At 41.6% G+C, this 24,190-nt stretch overlaps 1 protein-coding gene across 1 annotated transcript in view; it reads left to right on the top strand.

Annotated features, from left to right (window-relative positions):
• Positions 1–24,190, top strand: part of OVCH1 (ovochymase 1) — a 1,371,455-nt gene that overhangs the window by 573,904 nt on the left and 773,361 nt on the right. Inside the window, exon 14 of the mRNA XM_078673763.1 lies at positions 7,539–7,667. Coding sequence (XP_078529889.1) covers positions 7,539–7,667 — 129 coding nt within the window. The remainder of the gene's footprint in view (positions 1–7,538; positions 7,668–24,190) is intronic.

The raw sequence follows: 24,190 nt of genomic DNA, 5'->3' as shown, positions 1-24,190 counted from the left end.
GAAGAACAAGAAATTACTTGGGTGATAGTCAGGCATGTACCACACCACCAAGAGTGGGGGTGATACATAAAAATCAAAATAGTTCACGAACGTTAGCTCTACCGCTGGCTTCTACACCATATACGGTAATCTCAGCTAATGTTCCAGTTCCCTTTTTCAGGGAAAACAATTAAACCTTGTTTCCTTTATGGTACAAGGCCATACACTATTCAGGAAGCAGAACAAAACGGACTAATGTAATATAGAAATTAGGTCACCATGCACAAAAGTCACAGATCTATAATTTATCCTTACGTCCAATTCAGGATACATAAATTTAGGGCTGCCTGTTCCTTACAGGAAAGGGGGCAGTAACGTGACCTTGTTCCTGTATATTTTTTTTATTTTACTTCAATACTGTATAGCCAAAATAGACATGCACTGTCTGTCTTGCTCACAGGATGAAAAAATATCATATCTATGAAATTTAGCGCAAATTCACCCAACTGTTTTACAGCGATATACATCGTCATGAGGAACCCTTCACAACACAGGTGAACTTGTAATAGTATCTAAAGCAACAACATATAACAAAAACATGCAAAAAAAACACACAAAACGCACATGTCAAGCCATCAGATATACGTGCTGTATATCAAGCACAAAAAAGCATAGACAAAACAATAGCATATATGAGCGGTGACGCATAACACCGTGTCAGGTTTAAAATCCTTACCCTCCCTTTTTGACAGTAGATCACCAGTTAGTGGATATCTGCTGTCAAATACAACTTTCAGACACACAGAACCAGCAATAACAATTCATGATAGAACCAAATACACAAACATGAAAAAAGCATGGACATTTCTTTCCAAAGGAGTTACGCAAAAACACATCTCATTTCAACCAACCAAACTCACGTGTCTTGTCAGCCTTAAAATCACCCAGAGCAATCCATGGATGATCTGTGAGCAAAACAAAAAAAACACAACGCACAAAAGAGAACATTTCTCATAACAAACAAATATTCTATATAACTTGTAATCAGAAGACCAAACATGATACAAATTAACTACACAAAAATAAATTTCCTTTACTTAACTGTTACCATCTTGTCAGTCAGCTTGCAACATTAAACTAAAACCAAAATTCTTTTGCTGACACTCCATGTTAGCTTTGTGCCACAATTTCCACTTTGAAAAATAATTCTTAATTGGCAAATCGTTCTCACTTTGGCATGTAGCCTTCAAAATTTTAGTAAAGGGCTTCATCTTATTTTTTGTGTAAAACTTAATGCAATACCTCATTTTCTGTCACATAAAAGCAACTGTTCTTATGGAGAAACCAGAAAACCCTCCCTTTAGAGGCCTGTTTAGCAAGGTCATTCTGCATTTCACAGAGAAAAGGCCCTAATTTAAAAGGTCACAAATGTTAACATGACAGCCTCCTTCCATTGTTTACAGGGAAACTAAAGATAACACCTCAGCGCGACTTGAGCAAGCCTCTGCAGATCTACTAGCCCCCACCCTCTGCTCATTGAGGCTGACAAAGGCAAAAGGCCTTCCTAATTCCTCCTAACCTGCAATAATTCACTCTATTTTGAAAAATGTCTGCTTTTTAGGCGCTAAAAAAATTATCTCTGTTTCCAGATTATTAAACAACATTTACTTTGAAAAATTCACAGAACCTAATAACACACATACCAGTTTTAGAACAAATGCTTGTTGCAATGGTACTTATTTCATCAACCTTAAATTAATCTCACTGGGCCATTTAAAAGCAAACCCCAAATGAGGACAGCCTGCAAATTTGTATTATACCTAAATGTATGCATTCACTGAAGCCTAAAAGCACTTTAAAGCTATTATAAATGGCAAAAATACCCAAATTCGACTTTGATATTTGGGGCACTTAAAAATAAATATCCTACAAGTATGTTACATATTAATCATCCTCAGAATGTTCTTTACACATTACAGATATTAGACATTGGACATATCTCATGCAAATCCTTAGCGCAGGAGTAAAAAACTCATTTTTCTAAGTGAGATGTCATATGCTAATGTCCTCATTATGCAGTGCAACACAACTCAAATTAAATTATAATGCTAGGAGGTCACAGTAAGAGCATTAAGCTTCATGAATAGTAAAAAACAAATTTTGTAGCACTTATTTTTAATTATTTTCCATAATTTAATAATTATTTTTAATAAACCCAATCATTTTTGATAATACCACATATAAAAGCAAGCTGCATCCCTTGCCTATCATTTTTAGACGCATTCATTTATAAGCCTAAGCACAGAAGCCTAACTTAAAACATAACAAAATTTTGCGCCACATTTTTCTTTCTAAAAAGGACAATTTTTATTTAGCAACAGAGCCCAGAATATGCGTACAAAAATGCTTACAGAGAGGAAACCCTTAATTGAAATGTCTTCCTGTAATACAAAAAATGAAGAAATGCTATAAGTTGGTTTTTCTACAAAAACACACCATTCGTTTTTTGGGGGCCTTTTTATTCCTAGTGAATGTAAATTTTAATTTTATTCTTTTAAGCATTTAGACATTTTGCTTAATAGACTGAAAACATACAAAACCACAAACACACATTTGAGCTCATTTCAGACATAAACAGAAAGGGGTGAAACACTCAGGACACACAATACGGCGCGATTTAGCCAAGCATTTCATAAATAGCGCCAACGCTATGTACTTGCAGAAGTTGCACTAATGGGAAAACCACATAGACATTTAAACACACATTTAACCCACAAATCAATACTCAGAACAAAAATAAAGGACAGCCCACAGACTGTACTTAAACCAAACTATTTGCAAATACTAGTTGTAAGTCATATTTACAAGAAACGCTTCTCAATAGTGTTCCAAAAGACTGCAAAAACAGACTGCTGCATATCCAAGAAGCCAAAACGCACTCAATTCACTAGCTTTGGCTGGCAGAACACCAAAAAATCGCTCTGCATATCTTCATTTATAAAATTGCGCAGAACAAAGGATCCTTGTTTTGTATTATGTCATATTTTAATTCCCTGGGGATTACAGATTCACCAAGGAAGAAATATGTTTGTATACCTACCTATTTAGGTATTCCTTCTAGGAGAGCCGGCTAATTAATTTCACATCACAACATGGTACCTTTCAAATAAAGCCACACATTCTTCTATGTGAGCTTTTAAACAGGCATGCCAAAAATATTGCAAAATATACAATATTATAATCAATGTACTGCTTAATGTACTTTTCGTACGTGCACCGTTCAACTAAACCAAATAGAGGAAATTCTCCTCATTACCTGTTCTACGCAAATTGCAATTCGCATATACAAACCTATACAAATCCAAAGTTGGCCAACACAAATTCCAAAGTTTCAAAGTTACAGTCCTAAATTTGCTAAGACCAGGCATCTTATAGCTCACTAATCTAGCTTCAAACTTCAAGGGGTTATCAAAAACGATATACTCGCAAATATACGAGCCCCTCTGCTTTGGTAATTGCAATAACCAAATCAAAACCAAGAAACCAACCCCTCGGCTTTGGTAATTGCAATAACCAAATCAAAACCAAGAAACCAAACAAAGTCGTGGGAGCGACCCACTTGTACTTCTTATTCTTACTAATCAAAAGGTTATCCAAATTCTAACTGTCAAGTTCTACATGACCTAACGGTCTTTTTTAGAATACTCATGCCAAAAAGGTTCTCAGTCAGGAGTGACATCATGTGGAGGATCAAAATCAGGAAGATCAGAAATATACTGGGCTGCAGAAACAACGAATCTCCAGAATCCCTGTGCACAGAGTACCTCCTTAGTAGAATCCATTCTGTCCTCCTCAGTAGATTTCAGTCCTCTGACAAGATCACTCCCACAGATAGTCACTTCTCTGATGAAGCCCACGTTGGCTGCGCCATTTGATGAAATGTAGTCTTCATTCTCAGGGAATACTTACTAATAGAAAAAAAGAACTTGGCACAGAAGCTGAAAATATGAAAAGACATCTTTATTAAATTTAATAAGTGAGGCCACGTCACACAGAAGCCGTAGCAACTGAATGAGGTAGTCTAAAGAGTACAGAGCACAGAGGCCTTTTATATGCTTAGGGTTACAAAACTCAGCATAAAAGTAAGGGGCAGTCCTTGCTTTTGCAAGCATGCAAAAAATGCCTAACATGGACATGCAAGGTCTGCCAAACGACAAACCCATTTTACAGTTGTCCGGCCCATAATCAATCATTGAACAAACCCAACATTCTTCTTTAGACACGCCGGACAAACCCATAATAAAAAGGACCACAACCCATATCGTAAATAGACCATAAAAGAAGAAACAGAAACAGATAGAAGTAGGATAAGACATGTTTGTGTGCAGTAAAACTTTGATGTCCTGTGCTCTGATCCTTAATCTTGATCAGGTAAAGGGCAGGAACTGGTTTAACAAGGTCAGCTTCAGGCAACCGGGTCAGTTCACTCAGGTCAAACAGGAGTCAGCATGAACTCGAGCTAAGGTGTACATGTCCTTAAAAGACTAGTTCAGCCACAATCATCGGCCTATGTGAGGGCAACCACAAAATTGCTGCTATACACAAAATGGAACCCACAGGTTCAGAATTCACAGAACCTCACCGTACAGAAGAGATGCCAATTCAAGCTGTTGACCCACACGCACAAGACTCTACACAATCAAGGACATACCTATATTAACCACCGCCTGAACTTCCACCCATCTCGAAAATTACGCTCCGTCCCGATCACTTGCCCACACTCCTTGCATCTACCAAAGCAGAAGTGGAGGACGCTTCTACTCCTCTATTGCAGCAAAGACCTGGAACAGCCTGCCCACAAAGACCAAAAACCTCACTTCCGGAATTCTAAAGAGCCCTCAAGACCTAGCTGTTCGGCTAAAGCCTACTCAGACCTGCAAGCACCTAGATACCCTATTGGGTGAATAGCAGCACTATGTAAATCCTGTTTGGTTGAAGTGTCTGAATAGCAGCATCATTTTATGATGAAAAAACCTTTCAGCTGTGCATCTGATGAGACGAATGTCTAGAACATGGACTGAAACCAGGACTTTGTGTTGCATTTCAGCACACAGTATGCCAGCGTGCATACTTGCAAACTTTTGAATTTGCAAATCACCACGATGAAAAAAGGTCCAGCCAAGCTTGTGTCCGAGGTACTCCCAACAATCCTTGATCTCTCACTGTAAGCCTTATAAGACAAAATCAAGAACCCTGTTCAATGACGTGAAAGACATTAGAGTTTGGATTAAACAGACAAAGCAACTTGAAGACTGAAACAAAAGTATCAGCAAAGGAGCTGCGAAGGAGCACACCGACTCAGCCTGTTCAGCTGTGCACATTGAGAGGAGACCGTTCATTCGGCGAACAGAGCCCATCCAGAAACAGGATTCACGAAAGTGTTTTTACGTCATATACTAAAGCAGCACATCCATGAAAGGAGACTGTCCTGCAGTTCGAACACGCCACAAGAAACAAAAGTTTTAAAGGAAAGGAATTACCCCCGCATCATTACTACTGCCTGAATGTGGGGATCACGGGATAGTTGTCGCCTGCTCTTTAGTAGACAATATGTTGAGTGCAAAAGTTCTTATGCAAGCTGCGTGTCTGCACCTACAGGGTCCAAGGAAAAAAATACTTTTTGTTTTACAAGACTTATCCAAAAGAAGAGCAAAGTTTTGCCAAAGACAGATTTCAACATAAAAGCGTTCTTACAAAAAAGTCAAAAGATTAATTAAATGAAGTATCTCAGCAAGGATTTGGCCGAGCAACGACAGGCTAGCTGAAAGTTCATAAGGCAAGATTACTACTGCACTATGGCTTCTAGCTGTGTGAAGGAGGCCACAAAAGTACTCTCTAGGTGAAGAGACTGCTGCCACGCGCTGGCAAGGTGACGCGGGTAAATTATATGAAGTGAAGTGAACAGCCTGTAGGGAGCTATGGGACCTCGCACAAAAAGAAAATAATTATCACAGACAAAAATAGAAAAAAAAATAATAATAAAAGGAGACATTGGGCCATGAGCCCTGCCACTGACATGTACTACTTTGCAATGCAAATATGTACGTGCGGTGAGGCAAAATGTGAGACGATCAATGGCTAAGGAGGGCCCAATTTCGTATGTGGGAGGATGCAAAATGTGAATGGCTGTTGAGCAGACCAATGGCGAAGAGCATTAATTGAAAGAAAGCCCCTCTGTGTATGCAAGTATATTTTTAGATTTTTTTCTGAAAACCTCAAATTGACAAACCAGCTAAAAGCTACCTCTAGCCCTGACCTAAAAAACCGACTGAACCTATCTAACCATGAAACGCACTCCATGATTGCAACGAATACTCTTTGTGAAGGAGTTACCTAAAACACCTATTGTGTATTTTAAACCATTTACTCAATGACCACACAAGGTGCACCAATTGTTTAAAAAAAAATGTTTGTAATAAATTTAGAAATGCAGTACGAAAACTAATATACATGCTTTAAAAGATTAAATAGATTCTTGGAGGCATCTCTCGCAAATCCTAATTGTTTCCTAGGCTGACCTATTCTCCTAAAACCGTGTGAAGTAGTCAAGATGTTCATGGTGTTACACTTTACTTCAGGATTCTTTTCAGGGGCTCACAACATGGACTTATCAACCACACTCTCATACCTTGAAATTGTTCTGGGCTTTCTCCTGCAATTGACGTCAGAGGGTTGGATATTGATTTTAGTGCCAATTCGGAGTTGAGAGGTGGCATGGGATTGGCAGTGCCGTAAAATATGCATGGGTTGCCAATCTCTGCTCTTACCCCAATTTAAACACAGGCGTTTACTGTACTGGGGAGATATTTTGTAGGGGGTAGACGCTAAACGTACTTACCAACAAATTACCAGTAGCCATAGGATAGATTGGGAGGGCAGTTAGCATAGTCTGTTTTGAAGACCATGGCGAGTGGGCCCAAGCATGGTATTCTAGCTGCCATCGGGAAGATGCAGAGGATATTTTCCTTCACCAGCTGCACTGTCTGACCTTCTTGTTACACCCACTACCAAGTGCTCCAATAGCTATGGAAGGTGTGCAGTATCTGAGTATACTTCCATCGTGCTTCATAGAGCTGGAAGCAACAGATGCAAGGGATATAACTTTTTATTAGCCTAATTCAGGAAGGAGGTTGTCACTCCCTTAACAGCACACACGAGAGATGTTTCATCTCCACCGAAGGCATTTCTGGAGGGTTACGATAAAACGGTCACATGAGTTTTTCAGAGGGATTTTTGTGTCCCAGGTGGTGATACCGCACTCGCTAGAGTTCTGCTACATTGCGAATAATGTATGCGTAAAAAAGTCCTGGTACACAAGTGACTAAACATTGTTAGTTTTGGGTCCTCCATAATTAAATTGAGCTCTTGCAAACGTGATGAGCCTATGTCAGTTGAAACATACATTTTTCGTAGAGTAGTTTTTTCTTGTATTCTCTTGTGTATTTACCATAGGATAGTTTGCCAATCCTTTGCTTTTCACTTTATTTCCTGCACTGCAGCAACGTTTTGTGGTTGCTCACTTCCTTCGAGTGTGACTAGTCGTGGAAACACTATGAGCATTCATTTTGCGAGTGACCAGGAGAACAACTACAAAGGATTCAAAGCCAGGTTTAAGTTTGTTCCAAAAGGTAGGTTCAGAGTTCTAGCTTCAATGTTTACTGTGTCTTTAACTCTTTAATGGTAATATCTGCTGTAATACCTATGAGGACTGTATCGTGATGGTTAAAGGATGGAACTCTTGAACTTAGAATTGTTCATGTCTTATTTTCTCTTTGCAAAAAATGTCACTAGTTTATTGCTGTGGGCGAAAAACTCTGGAATGCCTTTTGTCAAAATACAAATCAATCTAAACTTTCAGCCGGTCTAGAAATTAGTGTGTACGAACTTTGATTTAACTGTGTCATGGTTACAGCAATCTGTTAAACGTACAAGTGGTTTGAGGGAAGGGATAATATAACATTACAAACAAGCACGCTGGTTTTACATGAATGAGCTATCCGCAGCAAAAAAAGCCTATCTAGGGAATAGAATAAACCAGGCAGCTAACTCACACAGTGTTATACAAAATAGTCCAGGAATTTACGAATCCCCCTGCCTGTCAGCCACCACTCACCGAGTCCCAGGATTGGGTTAACTCCCTCTCATCCTATTTCAATGACAAAATTAACGACATTCATAAACTTTTCCCTCAACCAACCAACACAACCTTAATCAACCTGCTACCTAAACAGATTACCCTGGAACCCTTTCCCCCCCGTGTCACAGTCCTTAAAGAATTCCAACCATTCTCAGAGACCGAAGTAGCCTTCACAATGAACAAAATCAAATCCGGATCTCGAGCTGACCCGGCCTCCTTTCAATTTTAATTGAAAATTGCACCGTCTCTGCTCCCAGACCTAACAAAAATTCTTAATCTTTCACTGTCCCATTCTTCTGTTCCCTCTCACTGGAAGGAGGCCATTATTAGACCGTTTTATTTTTAAAAACCACTGCCAACTCCAAACAGCCTCTCAATTACTGCCCTATCTCCCTTCTGCCACTGTTCGGAAAGATCATGGAATCCTTTGTAAATAAGCAACTATGTAAACATCTAGAGGGAAACAAGCTGCTTGATCCATCCCAATCAGGATTCAGAGCGTTTCATATTACAGAAACTGCCGTACTCGAGTTCGTGGCCAATATTAGGCTGACCCTCGATGCAAGACAATCTGCCATACTGATCTTGCTCGACCTGTTTGCTGCCTTCGACACCATCTCACATAGCATTCTTTTAGAACGGCTGGCAGAGTTTGGTGTCGAAGGCTCAGCCTTACTTTGGATCAAAAGCTACTTGACAGAAAGGTGTTCAAAGGTCCAAATGGGGTCATTCACCTCTACTAATCAGGAAAACGACAAGGGTGTACCACAGGGATCAATACTGAGCTCCACGCTTTTTAATTTATATGTATACCCCCGGGCACAAGTGATCAGAGCACACAGTTTCGAAATCGTGTCCTATGCAGATGACACGCAGTTGCTGATTACCCTAGGCCCAGACCCCAGTGATGCTAAAATAAGATTCCAGAAATGCTTGATCTCAATAAAGGACTGGATGACCTACAACTTTTTGATGCTCAATGCTAGCAAAACCGAGATTGTGCTTTTTGGCAATGCGCACAAACATTGGACAGACTAGTGGCGGCCACTGACATTGGGTCCCTGCCCCTCTCCCAAGACCTCAGTTTGGATCCTGGGGGGTAACAATTGATAACAAGCTGTCCATGACTGACCATGTCAACAAGATAGTGCACACTAGCTTTGGACTGATGCACAGTCTTAAGAAGATTTTTAAATGGATCACCCTTCCGTCCCACATGCCCTTAGTTCAAGGCTTAATTATAAACCGTATTGATTATGGCAATGCACTGCTTGCTTCCATCAACGAAAGTCTCATTGCAAAACTCCAGGTCCTGCAAAACACAGCGGCCAGGATGGGGTGCTTGATCTCCTCCCCCGTACCCCCCTCCGTGCCCAGCCTCAGGACATTACACTGGCTCCCTATAAAAAACGCATTCATTTCAAATTATGCTGCCTAGTCCATAAAACCATCAACGGGCATGGGCCTAAATACCTATAAGAATACTACTCCAAACTGTTCCCAAAGTCCGTACAGTCAGAAACGGAAACAGGTCCTTTTCTAAAATAGCTCCAGAAACTTGGAATACCCTGCCCCTTCACATCAGGACTAAACCCAATCACCAGAGATTTGAAAGAAACCTAAAAACCTGGCTTTTCTATCTCTGTCTGGCTGCATGGTTCCTCTTCTGAGCATCTGCTAGCGCTCTGAGACCTACGGGTGATTTATGCGCTATATAAATACAAATACAAACAAATACGAAGGTAAGTTTCTTTTCTAGGTTCTGGTTATAGTCACTTTTTAAATGCTCTAAAATAATGAACAGTGTTTGTTCTTGTATTTGTACTGAATAAAAGAACATTTCACAAAAAGAAGAAATTAGTTTTTGGGCTACTTAAAGAGTTGCTTCATGTCAGATAACGTTTGTTGTAGCAGTCCTCTGTTGCACTGTGAGCTTGTTATAACAAAGCTGCTGATTCTTTTACTACTCAAATTCAATGTAAAGGCTTATGCAATAGTAAGAGGCAACATTGTATCTTCCTACAAATATTCCAAGTTGTTTTAATTAGAAGTGGGAGACAGATCTCTGAAACTCACTCGGAATTGCAACATTGTAGTCAAGTTCTGTTTTGTTCTGTCAAGGGCCCGGTCAGCCTGCAGTGACACTGGTGAATTAAATCTGAGGCAGGAGAAATTAACATCATTTGTCAAGCCTGTTTATCAAAAGTACGGTGGCTTGTTAGATTTACTGCTTTCATTCACTTACTTTGCCCAATGAACTTTATGGGTGTCCTCTGAAGTTCAGTTTCTACTATTGCAGAAGTCTTTAAATTTAACAGTATAAAAACCGGCAGCTTTGGTCTAACAAGCTCACAGTGCAACCAGAAGCCTGATAGAACATAAACTCTATCAGACATAAATCAACTCTTTAAGTAACCCAAAAACGAAATAATTCTTTTTGTGAAATGTTCTTTATATTCAGTCCAAATACAAGAAGAAACAACACTGTCTGTTCATTATTTCCGTGTTTAAAAAGTGACAAAAACCAGAACCCAGAAAAGAAACTTACCTTTAAGCCAGGATGATTATTTATTAACACAACTCGGGTACCAGAGTTTCTTTCCTATACTGAACAAGCAGTGATAGAGAGAAGGGACATAAAATACTGAATATTTTCATTTTTTCTTGATTAATTTCAGATTACACCATGTTATTGCCCTGAAGATAATCCCTTGAGTAGAACAAGGATTTGAAACGTGTGGACACTTTTTTTCTTCCACCTAGATGGGGACTGATTAAATTAATCTGAGAATCTGTAGAGGGAACATGAACATTCAATTATCCCCACAGATACCAAATACTCTCCTCAAGTAGACCAACTCTCCAAAAGAGGAAACCTGTTGGGTTCAAGGGGAGTGCTCCGTAATAGAATAGATGTATCAATTACAAACTGGTGTAATTTTATAATTGTTAGTATGATTCTTACAGGCACTGAATTTAAGTATAATTGTTTTGACTTACACAGCTACTGAATTTAAGCACAATTGTTTTATTTGACAAAATGTACTGTTTGAGTGTCTTATGTTTTGACCATATGAAAATAAGCACAGAGCAATATTGATTTGAGTGTCACACCACATGTTTTCAGACTTATTAAATTGTAGAAATGTTTTCTTAAACATTTTATAAATCATGGCAAAATGATGTAGCCATGACCAAGGATTATAAATATTGGCCCCTAGTCTACTGAAATAAATAGCAGCAAAAGAAAAATGGTTGCCGGGTACCATTTTTTTTTTTAAAGCTTTATTCATGCCCCACCTGGCCACCAATATAGGACGTAACCCCTTTTCTTAGCTTCACCTTTCTAAAAGTGGCATTTTTAAAACAGCAATGTTAAATCCACCCTCACCAGTATGGAGGTTTTATCATTACCATTACAAAGATACTCCTCTCTGATCAGGAATTACAGCTTAAAATTATGTTAAGGCATTTCCAATGCTGCACTATTAGAGGGGTAGGCCTCACAGTGGGTAGAAACGTAAAGGTACATGTCCTACATTTCCCTTGCATAGTACTCTGCCTTTAGGGTTACTTAGGGCCTACCTTACGGGTCATTTATATGTCATAAAAGGGGAGTTTAGGGCTTGGTAAGTAGTTTTAAATGCAAATTTAGTGTCAGTAAACTGCACACACAGGCACTGCAGTGGCAGGCCTGAGACAGATTTGAAAGGCTACTAGTGTGTGGCACAATGAGTGCTGCAGGACCACTACTAGCATTAGAAATACAGGCCCTGGGTATATGGTATAAGCCTTTACATGGGACTTACCAGCGTAACAAATATGCTAATCAGGTATACACCAATGTCATCCTATTTAGGGGAGAAGCACATGCACTTTAGTACTGGTTAGCAGCTGGGGCAGCTGCTCGCGATCTGAAGCAGTGGGGAGAGGGGAAGGGAGTAAGGGGGAAATACAAAAATAAGCACAAGTAAAAAAAAAAATAATATTTACTTACCTGACTCTGCGGTCGCCACATTCCTCTTCTCCCGGTCCGGTCCCCACACTGCGCAGGCTCCTAGATGCCAACCCCAGCACTGCTCTCATACTGGGAATAGATTGGTCTGAGCGGCCTGCTCTGCCACTTACAGTGCCTGGGAGTCTGTGGCTTTTCTCCACCCGGCTGTACAACACAGCTGCGTGGAGAAATGATAAGTGAGCATGACGGTTTGGCCTGCCTAAGGCGGCCGGTCAAACAGTCATGTGCACTTAGCAGTGCCCATCACCCCACTTCCCCACTGTTGCACATAGTGCATTGCTCTGCCCTATGACGCGGCTCGCCTGCAGGTAAGATGAAAAATAAAATGATAATAAAATTAATTTATTATCATTTTGTTTTTCATATGTTTAACTTTGCTTCCACCTAGTGGGGTGACGCTCCTCTGCTGTTAGAGGAGCCACCCCTAGTTAGCGGTGATAAAGTGCTCACAGTCCTAAGGTCAACAAAAAATGTGCACAAATGGGAGGCAAAAGGCATAACAAAGTTGGCGGAAAGGCCACCCTAAGGATGACTGGTCTAACTAAAGATGGAGACTTCTACCTAGCCTCTAGGAAGTTCTCATCACTACGGTGGAAAAACCTGGACAGACTGTCCGCATTGGCGCTGCCTACTCCTGGTCTATGTCCACCCTGAAGTCCATACCCTGTAGGGAAATGGAACACCATCAATTTTTGGACTCTCACACCTCATTTGCATTAGCCACCTGAGGGGCCTGTGGTCTGTCTCTATCAGTATTTGAGTACCCAACAGGTATGGCCCCAACTTTTTCAGTGCCCAGACCAAAGCAAAAGGTTCTCTCTCAATAGCACTCCATTTCTGTTTCCTGGGAGTAACCTGCTGGAGTTAAAGGCTACATGTTGGCCTAGGCCCTCATTAAGTTGGGATAGTACTGCCCCTATGGTATGTTCTGAGCCATCTGTCTGAAAGATGCACTCCTGGGAGAAATCGGGGGCCCTTGAGCACAAGAGTAGGGGTGGGTGGCGAGCTCCGCTGGCTGAGTTCAGATATTTGCCAAGTCAGTTTTAGCAAAAAATCTCTGCTCTGCCACGTGGCAGACTTTCCCAGTGCCACCACCCACCTCTTGTAGAGACGCTGTAGCAGCACCATGGTAAGTGTCCTTGATTTCGTGCGATCTTTGTTCTTTTCACTAAACTTAGTTTTGTGTGAAGTTTCAGTGCAGTTCTACCAACACGTACTTTTCTCGAGAGCTGCCGGATTGTTTTCATGCACATTGTATCCTCTTCTTGAACATTTGAAAATGTTACCAACAAGTCATCGTTATTGCAGTACTGTGCCATGCAAAGGAGTTGCAGTTCTATGGCTGAGCAACTGTGCAGTGTTTGGCTTTGTTTCCCCCCATGATTTCGTCACTCTATATCACTGCTTTTGACTGCAGTGGTACTCTATTTTTTTTTATTTATTTTTTTTTTAATTAAAAACTTTTATTGAGCAATTAAAATAAAAAGTACAAGGATGGGCCTACAACCACACGGGCTGGCTGCTAATAGCAACGCACAACAGAAGAAGCAAACGAACACTTCCGTGGCCAGGCACAAATCAGATATCAAGTATTGCTCAAACCATAGGACAGGACATAAACATAGAAACAACTAACTCTAAACAAGGCGAATGCACAATAATCAAAGTCAGCCCAGAAGGCGGAGGGGAAAGCCACTAATCAGGAAGACGAAAGCACAGTCAATGGGACTCGGCAAGGCCGGGGGGGGGGACAGCGTGGAGGACAGGAAAATCTTAGAACAGTATGAAAATTTCGGGAACGCCAGCCTAGGGAGATAGGGTAACATCGGGAGTGTCAACCAAGGGAGGGGTACAGATGTCACCACGATATTCGTTCCACTGACTCCAAATCTTCGTCCACGCCCTGGGTCTGCCCCTAGCCACATAGACGGTCTTCTCTCGAAACATGGACCAGTCCATGTTATCTTCCCACACCGAGACCTCGGGAGGTCTGGAAGCGCCCCAGAGTTGCGCAATGTCCCGTTTCGCTATCATGTATCCCAAGGTCGCCCATCGGGTCTGAGCCACAGAACAGGCGGTGGGTTCCCACACATTCAACAGGCATCGTCGGGCCTCAGGCCGCAGGGCAATACCAGTCACCGCAGTCATCACCGCAAGCAAGTGGTACTCTATTAAAGTCCTTCAGCCTTGTGATCCAACGGGGCGGCTGCACCACTGCGGGCACTGGCTACCCGCTAGCTGCCATCTTCTATGCTTCTGGATGGTATCAAAAACAAAAAAGAAACCACAAAAAAAACAACCTGCCTTTGATAAATAAATGCAGACTATCTCTCTATGGTAAGGGGACAACTCGCCAATATCGCCGAGCCTCCAAGATCAAAAAATCTTTTAATCATAGAAGCAATTATCTTGAAAACTAGAGTATTTAATACAAAGTAAGTTACAATAAATGTTGCCACATTATGTACATCATTTCAAAATCGCAAAAAAATACTTCACTCTGGTAAAAATGTGTTTCTTTATCCCCCATCAATCATTCAATTTCATTATCCATAAACGCACACATATCATACATACCATGCGCATACATATTCAGCTGACGTACTATATATCTCCTTAGATGTCCACAGCCAAAATAATAGGAGTAGGGACAGTGTAACAGAACAAAAATAAAGCTGTTGTCACGTAAGATGTAAGTGTGATAAATGGATACCAACATCTTCTAAATCGTGGATGTAAATCACACATCCATCTGTATAAATAAATTGTTTGCCATTATACATTGACATAAGCACCTCAATCCAATCTTCTGGTCCAATACTCCTATACCTGTGCCGACGTGTGTTTTGGTGAGGACTGCAATAGTGTTCACACCGTTTTCTGATCCCTCAGATGTAGTATTCCAGGACTTGAGATGGAGTGGAAAAAGGGGGACCAGGCTGAAGAACCCAGAGTCTGGTCCTAAACAGCACAAAATAAATATAAACATCGCAGAAAATGGCTCGGTCAATAGATTCCATTACCAAAATGACATGTTTCAAAGGTGGGATCGTTCTAGATTAATTTACAGAGTATAGGCACCAAGGAGCGTGCTGTATCAAATACATGCAGGTGTGAGTATATTAGTTACACAAAATAAAGAAAAAGGAAGAAAAAAATCCCAATAACTCTACCTTTAGTGTTCAAACATAATCACTCATAAAGATAGCCGACCAATCACAGAATTGTAAAAAAAAAAAAAAAGTACCACCTCGTGAGAGAGCTACAAAAGTTCACGATAATAGCTTCATGACCAGGTGAAAAGGGAATAGTAGGTAATTCATAATACTTGTGTCTCAGATCATAAAGTAATGTCTGAGTATAGGGGAAACATTTCTCGCTAGATAAAATAGAGCACATACCTCGATCATCAGGTAGTGATCCAGATTCTATGAAGAAACAAGCAAAAAGATAAAATAAATCTAAATAGTCTAACTAGATCTTGGTGGCACGCTTCACGAAGAGGTCTTAATGGAAACCGATGGGTATCCTACCTCAGAAAGGACTCCTAAATTCCTTTAGATGATGCACAAAATCCGATAATTGGTTAAATACTCCAATCCAAACACGCTCTCTGTATAATTAAGTCCTGGATTTGGGCGAAATCACTCGGGGTTAAGGTTCATTTAAAGGGAGCACTGTCATAGGCTAAGGAGTCTACTCTGAGGGCTTGCGGCGGATCCAAGATGGCGGAGTGAGGGTCCGTGCTGGCTGACTCACCCGTGAGCTCCGCTCCCTTCCACAAAAACCTACGTTAAAAGAGAAGTTTTATGGGATCATCTCGGCCGATCTGAGCCTTAAACTTCCTGAGAGGAGACCCCTCTGACGACGACGGCGGTTCCTGCATTCTGGCAAGCTGATGCTGACGCTCTCGCTCCCGGTCACCGCCTGGCTGTTGCAGCGGCTGCTACGAGGGCGGATCAGCAGTTCTGGGATCGGCTGGTTGGGTCCTGCTGTCAGCCGGCGAGTGAGTGCCGGCATACATTGGATGCGGAGGATGTCTCCGAAAAACCCGACTCCACTGCCGCCTCGACAAACCCGGAATAGCAAACAGGCGGTGGTAACAGCAGCAGCCGCGATGACAGCGGTGGCAGTGTCGGCCCCCCCGGTAACTTTCTCCTCTGTTACCGCCCCTGCTGTGGCAGTGTCGGCACCCCCGGTAACTTTCTCCTCCGTTACCGCCCCTGCTGTCACTACTACTGTATCTCAAGCCACAGCATCGATGGCAGCGACGGCAGTGGCTACTTCCTCACAGACCTTGGAGGCGTTCATCGTTGATGCCCCGCCGGAGAATAATGAGGCTGTTGTGTCCGCCTCTGCTCCTGCTCCAACGGGGGAGAGGAAAACTACCGGTGCAGCCAAACAGGTACTGAGACCATCTATTTTTCCAGCTGGGCTACAGACCAAGGCGGACAGAACGGGGGCCAAATCATTAACAAATTTGGGGGGGGTGGGGGGAGAGACAATCCCACAACCCTTAAAGAAAACGTCTACAGTCTCTGATACAACCCAACAGGGGGGAGAAGTAACAACGTCTCTAAGCTGCCAAGAAACTGAGTCTAACCCAAACTCTGAGATAAGTAGGGATGTGGACTCTATTGATTCCCTAAGTGTACAAGATATGGCTCTGGAGCTTAATACTAGCAAAATAAATAAGACCTGTTCCAAGCCGCCAATTAAGCTAGTACCAAAGATACCCCCTAGTGGTACTATTCCAAATAATTTGGAGGAGATACCAGAAGCCCAGGGGGGCGAACTTGAGGTATCTGAGGAAAACACAGTACACACTCTGCTTTCTATAGACAATGAGCATGACTCCTACGAGGATTATGAGGCTGAGTCTGAAACTGAAGAGGGCAAGACCCCAAAGAATAAGGGCAAGGGCAGACAAAAATCTAAGAAAGGCAATAGGGCTGGCGCTATTTCTAAACGGCAAAAATTGAAGTCTAGTAGCAATTTACCCTTGAAAAAACACACATTGGAGAAAAGCCCGCTTAGAAGTTGGATTGTAACAAAGGGTCTGGTTAAAACCATGACATTGAGGCTATCAGGTGGAAGTCCTACAGATTCTCTGCCAGCAACAATCTCCCCGGAGAAAAGTTTTTCAATTGATCTTGATAACTTACCGTTGGCGGATCAGATAGAAGGGCAGCAACCTCAAGAGCAAGAGCAAGAGCAAGTGCGAGAGCAAGAGCAAGCGAAGGGGTCTCACAATAGCTTGGAGCTAAGCTTATCGGATGAGGTCAACCCTAACTACCCTAACACCGACGCCACTGCTCCGCATTCAGCTACTCATTCAGCTACTCAATTGCATGACCATGCAGCAGACGGCTCTCCCTCTATAACTGAGATACTTGTGGGCCCTTCCTCAACCTCCCAAACAACTGACACAACTAGAGAAAGAGCCGGAGCTGGTACTTCCTCTCTGGATGAAATACTTATCACTCTGAGCAAACAACTGGGCAATCAACGGGCAGAGGCACAGGAGTATTATCTCCAACTTAGGGAAGATAACAACAAGATGCAATCTTCCCTACAGGACCTTACTATCAAAATCGGGGGGGTCTCCCAAGAAACTATAGAACTACAGGAACGGGTGGTACAGGTGGAGGAGACAAACACCAAACTCGAAGGAGCAGTGGAAAAACATGATGACCAGCTGAAGGCATTGCAGCTAAAGGTCGAAGATTTGGAGAACAGACAAAGGCGATCCAACCTACGACTTTTTGGTATTCCGGAGAGATCAGAGGGCTCGGACCCTAGAGCTTATATAGTAGGGGTACTTCAGAAGGCCTTCCCGGACCTAGCAGATTGGGATTGGGATTCGCAAATCCAGAGAGCCCATCGTTTGCCCCTGATTCAGAGGAATAAAGGAAATCAATTTCCTCGCCCTTTTCTCATATATTTTGGTAACTTTCTTCTACGCCAAGCGGTTTGGCAGAGAGCTCGCCCGAACTCCCCAATTGCTGTAGGAGAGTTTTCGTTTTTTGCACGTTCAGATCTTAGTAGGGATACCATGGACAGGAGGTGGCAGCTCCGGAAACTGATGGACCCAATTAAGACTCGTGGAGGGCAGGTATTTCTTCAAGAGCCCGCTCGCCTCAAGGTTATAAGAAACGGACATACGTATTTCTTTAATGATGTTAGAGGCACAGAACTATCTCTCCAGTATTAGCTCTAGCCAGAGCTAAACGTAATATGCATTAGCATAGATAATACTGATGAACTAGGTATTCCAGGGGGAGGCCGTGGGGTATAAACTCACAAAAAAAAAAAAAAGGGGTGAGGGGGGGAAGATAAAAAGGAAAGGAAATATACATGCCATTTTTACAGGATGTATTTTGAAGCTTATCTATGGAAGGTGGAGGGGGCGGGAGTGACTCAGGGGGTGTTACCACACGTGCTGCCTCACCAACGGCAGCAGTCACTGGAGGGTGGTTCTTCCCCGGCTGGGGAGAGAGCCAGGGGGGTGGGAGGGGGGTGGGACCCCTTCTCCGCAGGTTGGGGGCAAGGGGAGGAAATGGGGGGGTATAGTAAAAATTGTTTGCAGGATGACAGGGGGAAGCAATTTGATAAAGTTTATAAATCTTTATTGTTTTTCGATGATATTATTTTGTGTTATAGAGGCTTTAGAGAACTAGCTTTCTTATATGACTATCTGAAGAGGGGCGTAGTATCTTTACTGACATTTAAATGCATTTTATAAAATGTTTAGCTTGGAACGTGGCGGGGCTGAATAGCAAAAACAAAAGATCCTTAGTAACAGAAGAGTTGAAATTACATAACCCCCATTTTTGTTTATTATCAGAAACCCACATCATTTGGAAAGACAGGAGAATCCTAAATCAATTAGGGTATGATGTTTTGGTCTGTTCTACTTTTGTGAACCCTACAAGAGGAGTTGTTATCCTTAAGGATAAGCGTCTTAGGGCAGAAGTACTCCAAACCGCTCATGATAAGGACGGCAGATGGGCTATAGCGCAAATTAGCTATGTAAATGTTAAATATGTCCTATGTGTTGTCTATGGCTCAAACACAGACGAGCCCAAGTATTTTGACCAACTAAACGTGAAACTCTTGGACTGGGCGGGGGAAATAATTATAATGGGGGATTTTAACTGCATTCTAGACTATAAAATCGACACAACTAAACCGCATCTACATCAAAGGATGCATAGGACCAGATCATCAATATTAGATTTATGTCGGATACATAACATCAAAGACGCTTGGAGGCATTTATATCCAACCTCACCAGGATATACGTATTACTCTGCCCCCCATAAGATGTGCACTAGATTAGACATGGCTCTAGTAAGCGATAATTTATTACAGACCGGCTCTATGATCCTCTGCCCCCGGATAACATCCGACCATAACGCACTAATGATATTTGATACACAAAACACTAGGACACCACCTAGGCCATTTTCCTTTCCTAGATATTTAATTTCAGACACTATTTACGTGGCGCAACTTAAAACTCATTTAAACGAATTTATAAACATCAATAGGAATTCAACCGGGTGTTGCATGGTATGGGACTCTTGTAAGGCAAGCATCAGGGGCTTTACTCAAGCATATGTCTTTAGGCAAAATGCAGAACAGAAGCAACATAAGATTTTACTATTAGAGAACATAACCAAACAAGAAGACTTACTAGCCAAAGCCTTACAGCTCAATTCTCCATCGGCAATGGAAATTAATATAAAACTTAGCGCACTGAAAAATGACATAAAATCTAATCTTATTCGGAAAAATAGTGCAAGGATTCACAAATTTAAATTTGCTCAATACGAGGGTGGAGACAAGATCGGTAGAATTTTAGCCTACAAGGTGGCGGAAAAAAGAGCCGACACCTTAAACTCTAACATTCGAGGACCGGGGAACAAACTATATAGCCAACCACAAGATATATTAGATCAATTCGCGGAATATTACGAAAACTTATATACCCCGGACAGTCCTGTAAATTTAGACCAAATTAAGGAATATGTGAACGACCACCCAGTAAACACAGGGAATATATTAGGCTTGGATGCATTGTCTAACGACATACAATTGATTGAACTACAGCAGGCTATCAACTCCTTACCAATGGGAAAGGCGGCAGGGGAAGATACGATACCTTTGGAATTGTATAAAATCTGTAGACTAGAACAGCTTTTTTTAGAAGTAATCCAATCTATCGGAATAAGTGGAACAGCCCCTAAATCCTGGAATCGGACAAAAATAATCTTTTTTTTAAAAAAAGGTAAGCCTAAAGAGGAGAGAGGGTCATATCGACCCATCTCTCTAATAAACACTGATGCGAAAATATTCGCCAAGATCACTGCACTTAGACTTGCCCCATACATGCCTAGAATTGTAAATCCGCAACAACACGGCTTTATCTCAGGGAGAGATACAACAATACATGTAAATATGGCGATAACGGCATTTGATATCGCGGAGATTGAATCCACCCCACTCGGCATGATACTATTAGATGCTGAAAAGGCTTTTGACCAAGTGGGGTGGACCTATCTCTGGTGCGTGCTGTCTAAAATGGGTTTTGGGGGTAGCTTCTTGAAGGGTATAAAAGCGCTCTATGACAAACCTACCGCTTGTATTAGTTATGGGGGCTTGACCTCATCAGAATTTCCAATTAAGCGGGGGACCCGGCAGGGATGCCCTCTTTCTCCCCTCCTATTCGCTCTCTCACTGGAACCTTTTTTACTTGCCCTTCACTCCCAAACTTTGATTGCTCCTTTTAGCTCCAGCACACAGTTGCTCCTTTTAGCTCCAGCACACAGGAACTGAAAATGACAGCTTATGCTGACGACATTGCAGTATACACCACAGATGTCGCCAAAGCGCTGAAAGGAATATATATTGAGGCTGGGAAATTTGGGAAGGTGTCAGGCTATAAGCTTAACCAGCAGAAGACGCAAGTTATAGCCAATTACTCTCCTATCGTACCTATTCCCGAGATATGTAAAGAGGCCACTTATTTAGGGGTTAAATTAACAGCTAAAATACAAGATATCAATAATATAAATTACAACGATCTGATTAAAAAGACTATTATTATTTTGAAAAAATTGAACAAATTGCCTTTGAATATGGTTAGCAGGATAAACCTTATCAAAATGAAAGTTCTTCCAAAATTTGTATACTTATTCCGATCAATCCCATTGGCATTAAACAATAAATTCTTCCAACATTTAGATGGGATTCTTAGTAGCTTCATTTGGGGCTATAAAAAAGCCAGAAGGTCGCTAAAAATGTTGAAAAACAACACAAATAAGGGAGGGCTGAACGTTCCAGACTTCAAATTATATTTTTGGTCCTCGTTTATTACACGCATACGCTCTTTACTGCATGGAGATAGAACTCTTTTTTTTCACTATTTTATGTTAAAACAAGACTCACTATTTTTTTTGTTCAGAATCAACGACCCGAATTACTATAAAAGGGTAAGATTCAAGACTGCTAGAGATATTGTTAAAATATGGGAAAATATATTAAAATTCTGTAAAACAACCTTTTTCCACCCAAAATTACCATTGTGGGGCAATCCAGGTCTCCCGGCTATATTCACAGATTCCAGCATTTATAGCTGGGCTTCTTCTGGGATTAATACCTTAGCGGACCTATATGGCGTTCAGGGGTTCTTAGATTTTAACACGCTCAAACAAATATATGATCTACCAGAAACTGCAAGATTTAAACATATGCAAATTCATGATTATTTGATTAATAAAAAAAAGATACAAAATGTCTCGGAATGTGATATATGGACATGTTTTTATACAAACAAGAATAAATCAATTATTAGCGAATCCTATCGAATACTTAGCACATTTAAAATAAATGACAATGATAAATTGGCCATGAAATGGAGCACCCAACTAAATCTAAATGTTACGCCTAAGCAGATAGAGAACTCCTTTACTAATATCAACAAACTGGTACGCTCATCTAGCCTTAGGCTACAACAATATAGATCGACCTGTATGCTCTATTATACACCCGAAAGGATCGCTAGATGGTCTCCGAACCCTACCTTTAGCAGTCGTACCAAATGTCCTAAATGTTCGACAGTGGCAGCTAATTTAGTTCATATGTTGTACTCTTGTCCCAAAATCAAGAGCTTTTGGGATGACATACTGAGGGTTCTTAGAATAAAAAATATCCCGCTTCCCACCATCACGGCCGCTTCGGTCTTGATAGATCTTAATCTATCCACATCTCCACTATCTCCCCTAATGACTATACTTTTCTCATGTGCCAAGTTAACTTTAGCTAGAGCTTGGATTGATTCAGATCCCCCGACGGTTTGGAAGTGGTGGATATTGGTAACAGAGGTACATGCTATGGAACTGGCTTTAGCTAACCTTAGGGGAACACGATCATTGGTCAAATTTGATAGAATTTGGGGTAGTTTCATAGACTAAAATTAGAACTTTATTTTTATATTGTTTAAATGTTTAACTTTCATGCATTATAACTACAACAGTAACTCTAACTACTGTGATCACATATCATAACTAATTTGCTTATAACATATTTAATCTAGCTGGTTTTCTTTTTGTAATTACTCATGAATGTCTTATGAATGTCTATCGATCTCTGTTCTTTTGTTTTTTCCGTCATCCTGTCAACATCAATAAAAATCTTTAAAAACAAAAAAAAAGGAGTCTACTCTGAGGGAGGGATCTGTAAAAAGACTCAGCAACTACTATAAACTCAGGGGAGCTGCCTCCCCCGTAACTAACTGTTCGAGTACTGTCACAACCCAATAGTATTGTTCATGCTGGTATTCTAAGGCCCAGTTGTCCTAAGGTGAACTGTACACCTGCCTATAGGAAAAATATATATATATTTAGCCAGCTACTAAAAGCACTTCGAACCACATGCAGCAAGACAAAAACAATGCTAAATAAAGAAATAAAAGGTGCAAAGCGCCTCTGCATACCTATTCAATGTTCAAATAAAGACTAACCTCGCACCAAAAGGCGGTCCGGGGGTCCGATACCTCGCTCGACTAGCGTTGGCAAACCCAGCAATGCTGCCATGATTTAAACGTGCACAGGATGTGACATAATGTTGGTTGGATGGTGCCCACTGTGATGCACAGCCTTTGGAAGAACTGAACTCTCCGGGCCCCTTAAAGGTATATTGGCACAATTTCACAGGTAGGTGGAACTGTGGAATTCCAGAGTTTTTAGCTAATTACGTGGAATTCTGCAGTGTTGAACTCCATGAGCTCCACCCACCCCTACATAGAAGCTGTGCTCATGGATCGTTTCAGGGAGTCAAATGCAGTTTGGCATTCCTCTGTCCAAATCACATTTTTGGGCTGCTTTTTAGAAGCCAGCTCAGTCAGGGGTGCAGCAATGCTTCCATATCCCTTGACAAACCACCTATAGTACCCAGTAAGGCCCAAGAATGCTCTGACCTCAGTCTAGGTTTTGGAGAACTGCCAGTCTGGAAGGTGGCAGGGGCATTCTTTAATTCAAATGGCATCATCCTAACCTGGTAGTGGCCCATTGGAGTGGAGAAGGCTGACCTCTCCTTTGCTCCCTCTGCTAAATGGATCTGCCAGTACCATGATGTAAGATCAAAGGTACCGAGATACAGAGCAACCCCTAACCAATCAATCCGCTCATCAGCCAAGGGGATGGGATGAGCTTCAGTCTCAGTTACAGAATGTAGCCCTCTGTGATCAACACAGAACCTAGTTCAGGTGTGGTGCCCACTGGGGTAGCTTTTGGTACCCACCACAGTACCGGACCAGGGGTACTGGAGGGTTTTATCACCCACACCTCCAGCATTTTGGATGCTTCAGCCTCAATGCTGGGCCTCACCTTATCTAACAACCTGTAAGAATTGTTCTTAACAGGAAGTTGTCCCATGTATTTAAATCATGGGTCCACAGGTGAGTAGTTCCTGGGATAAGGGAGAACAGAGAA

Source organism: Lissotriton helveticus, chromosome 1_1, assembly GCF_964261635.1.
Source record: "Lissotriton helveticus chromosome 1_1, aLisHel1.1, whole genome shotgun sequence".
Taxonomy (NCBI): Eukaryota; Metazoa; Chordata; class Amphibia; order Caudata; family Salamandridae; genus Lissotriton; species Lissotriton helveticus.
This window is presented reverse-complemented; position numbering and strand designations above follow the sequence as displayed.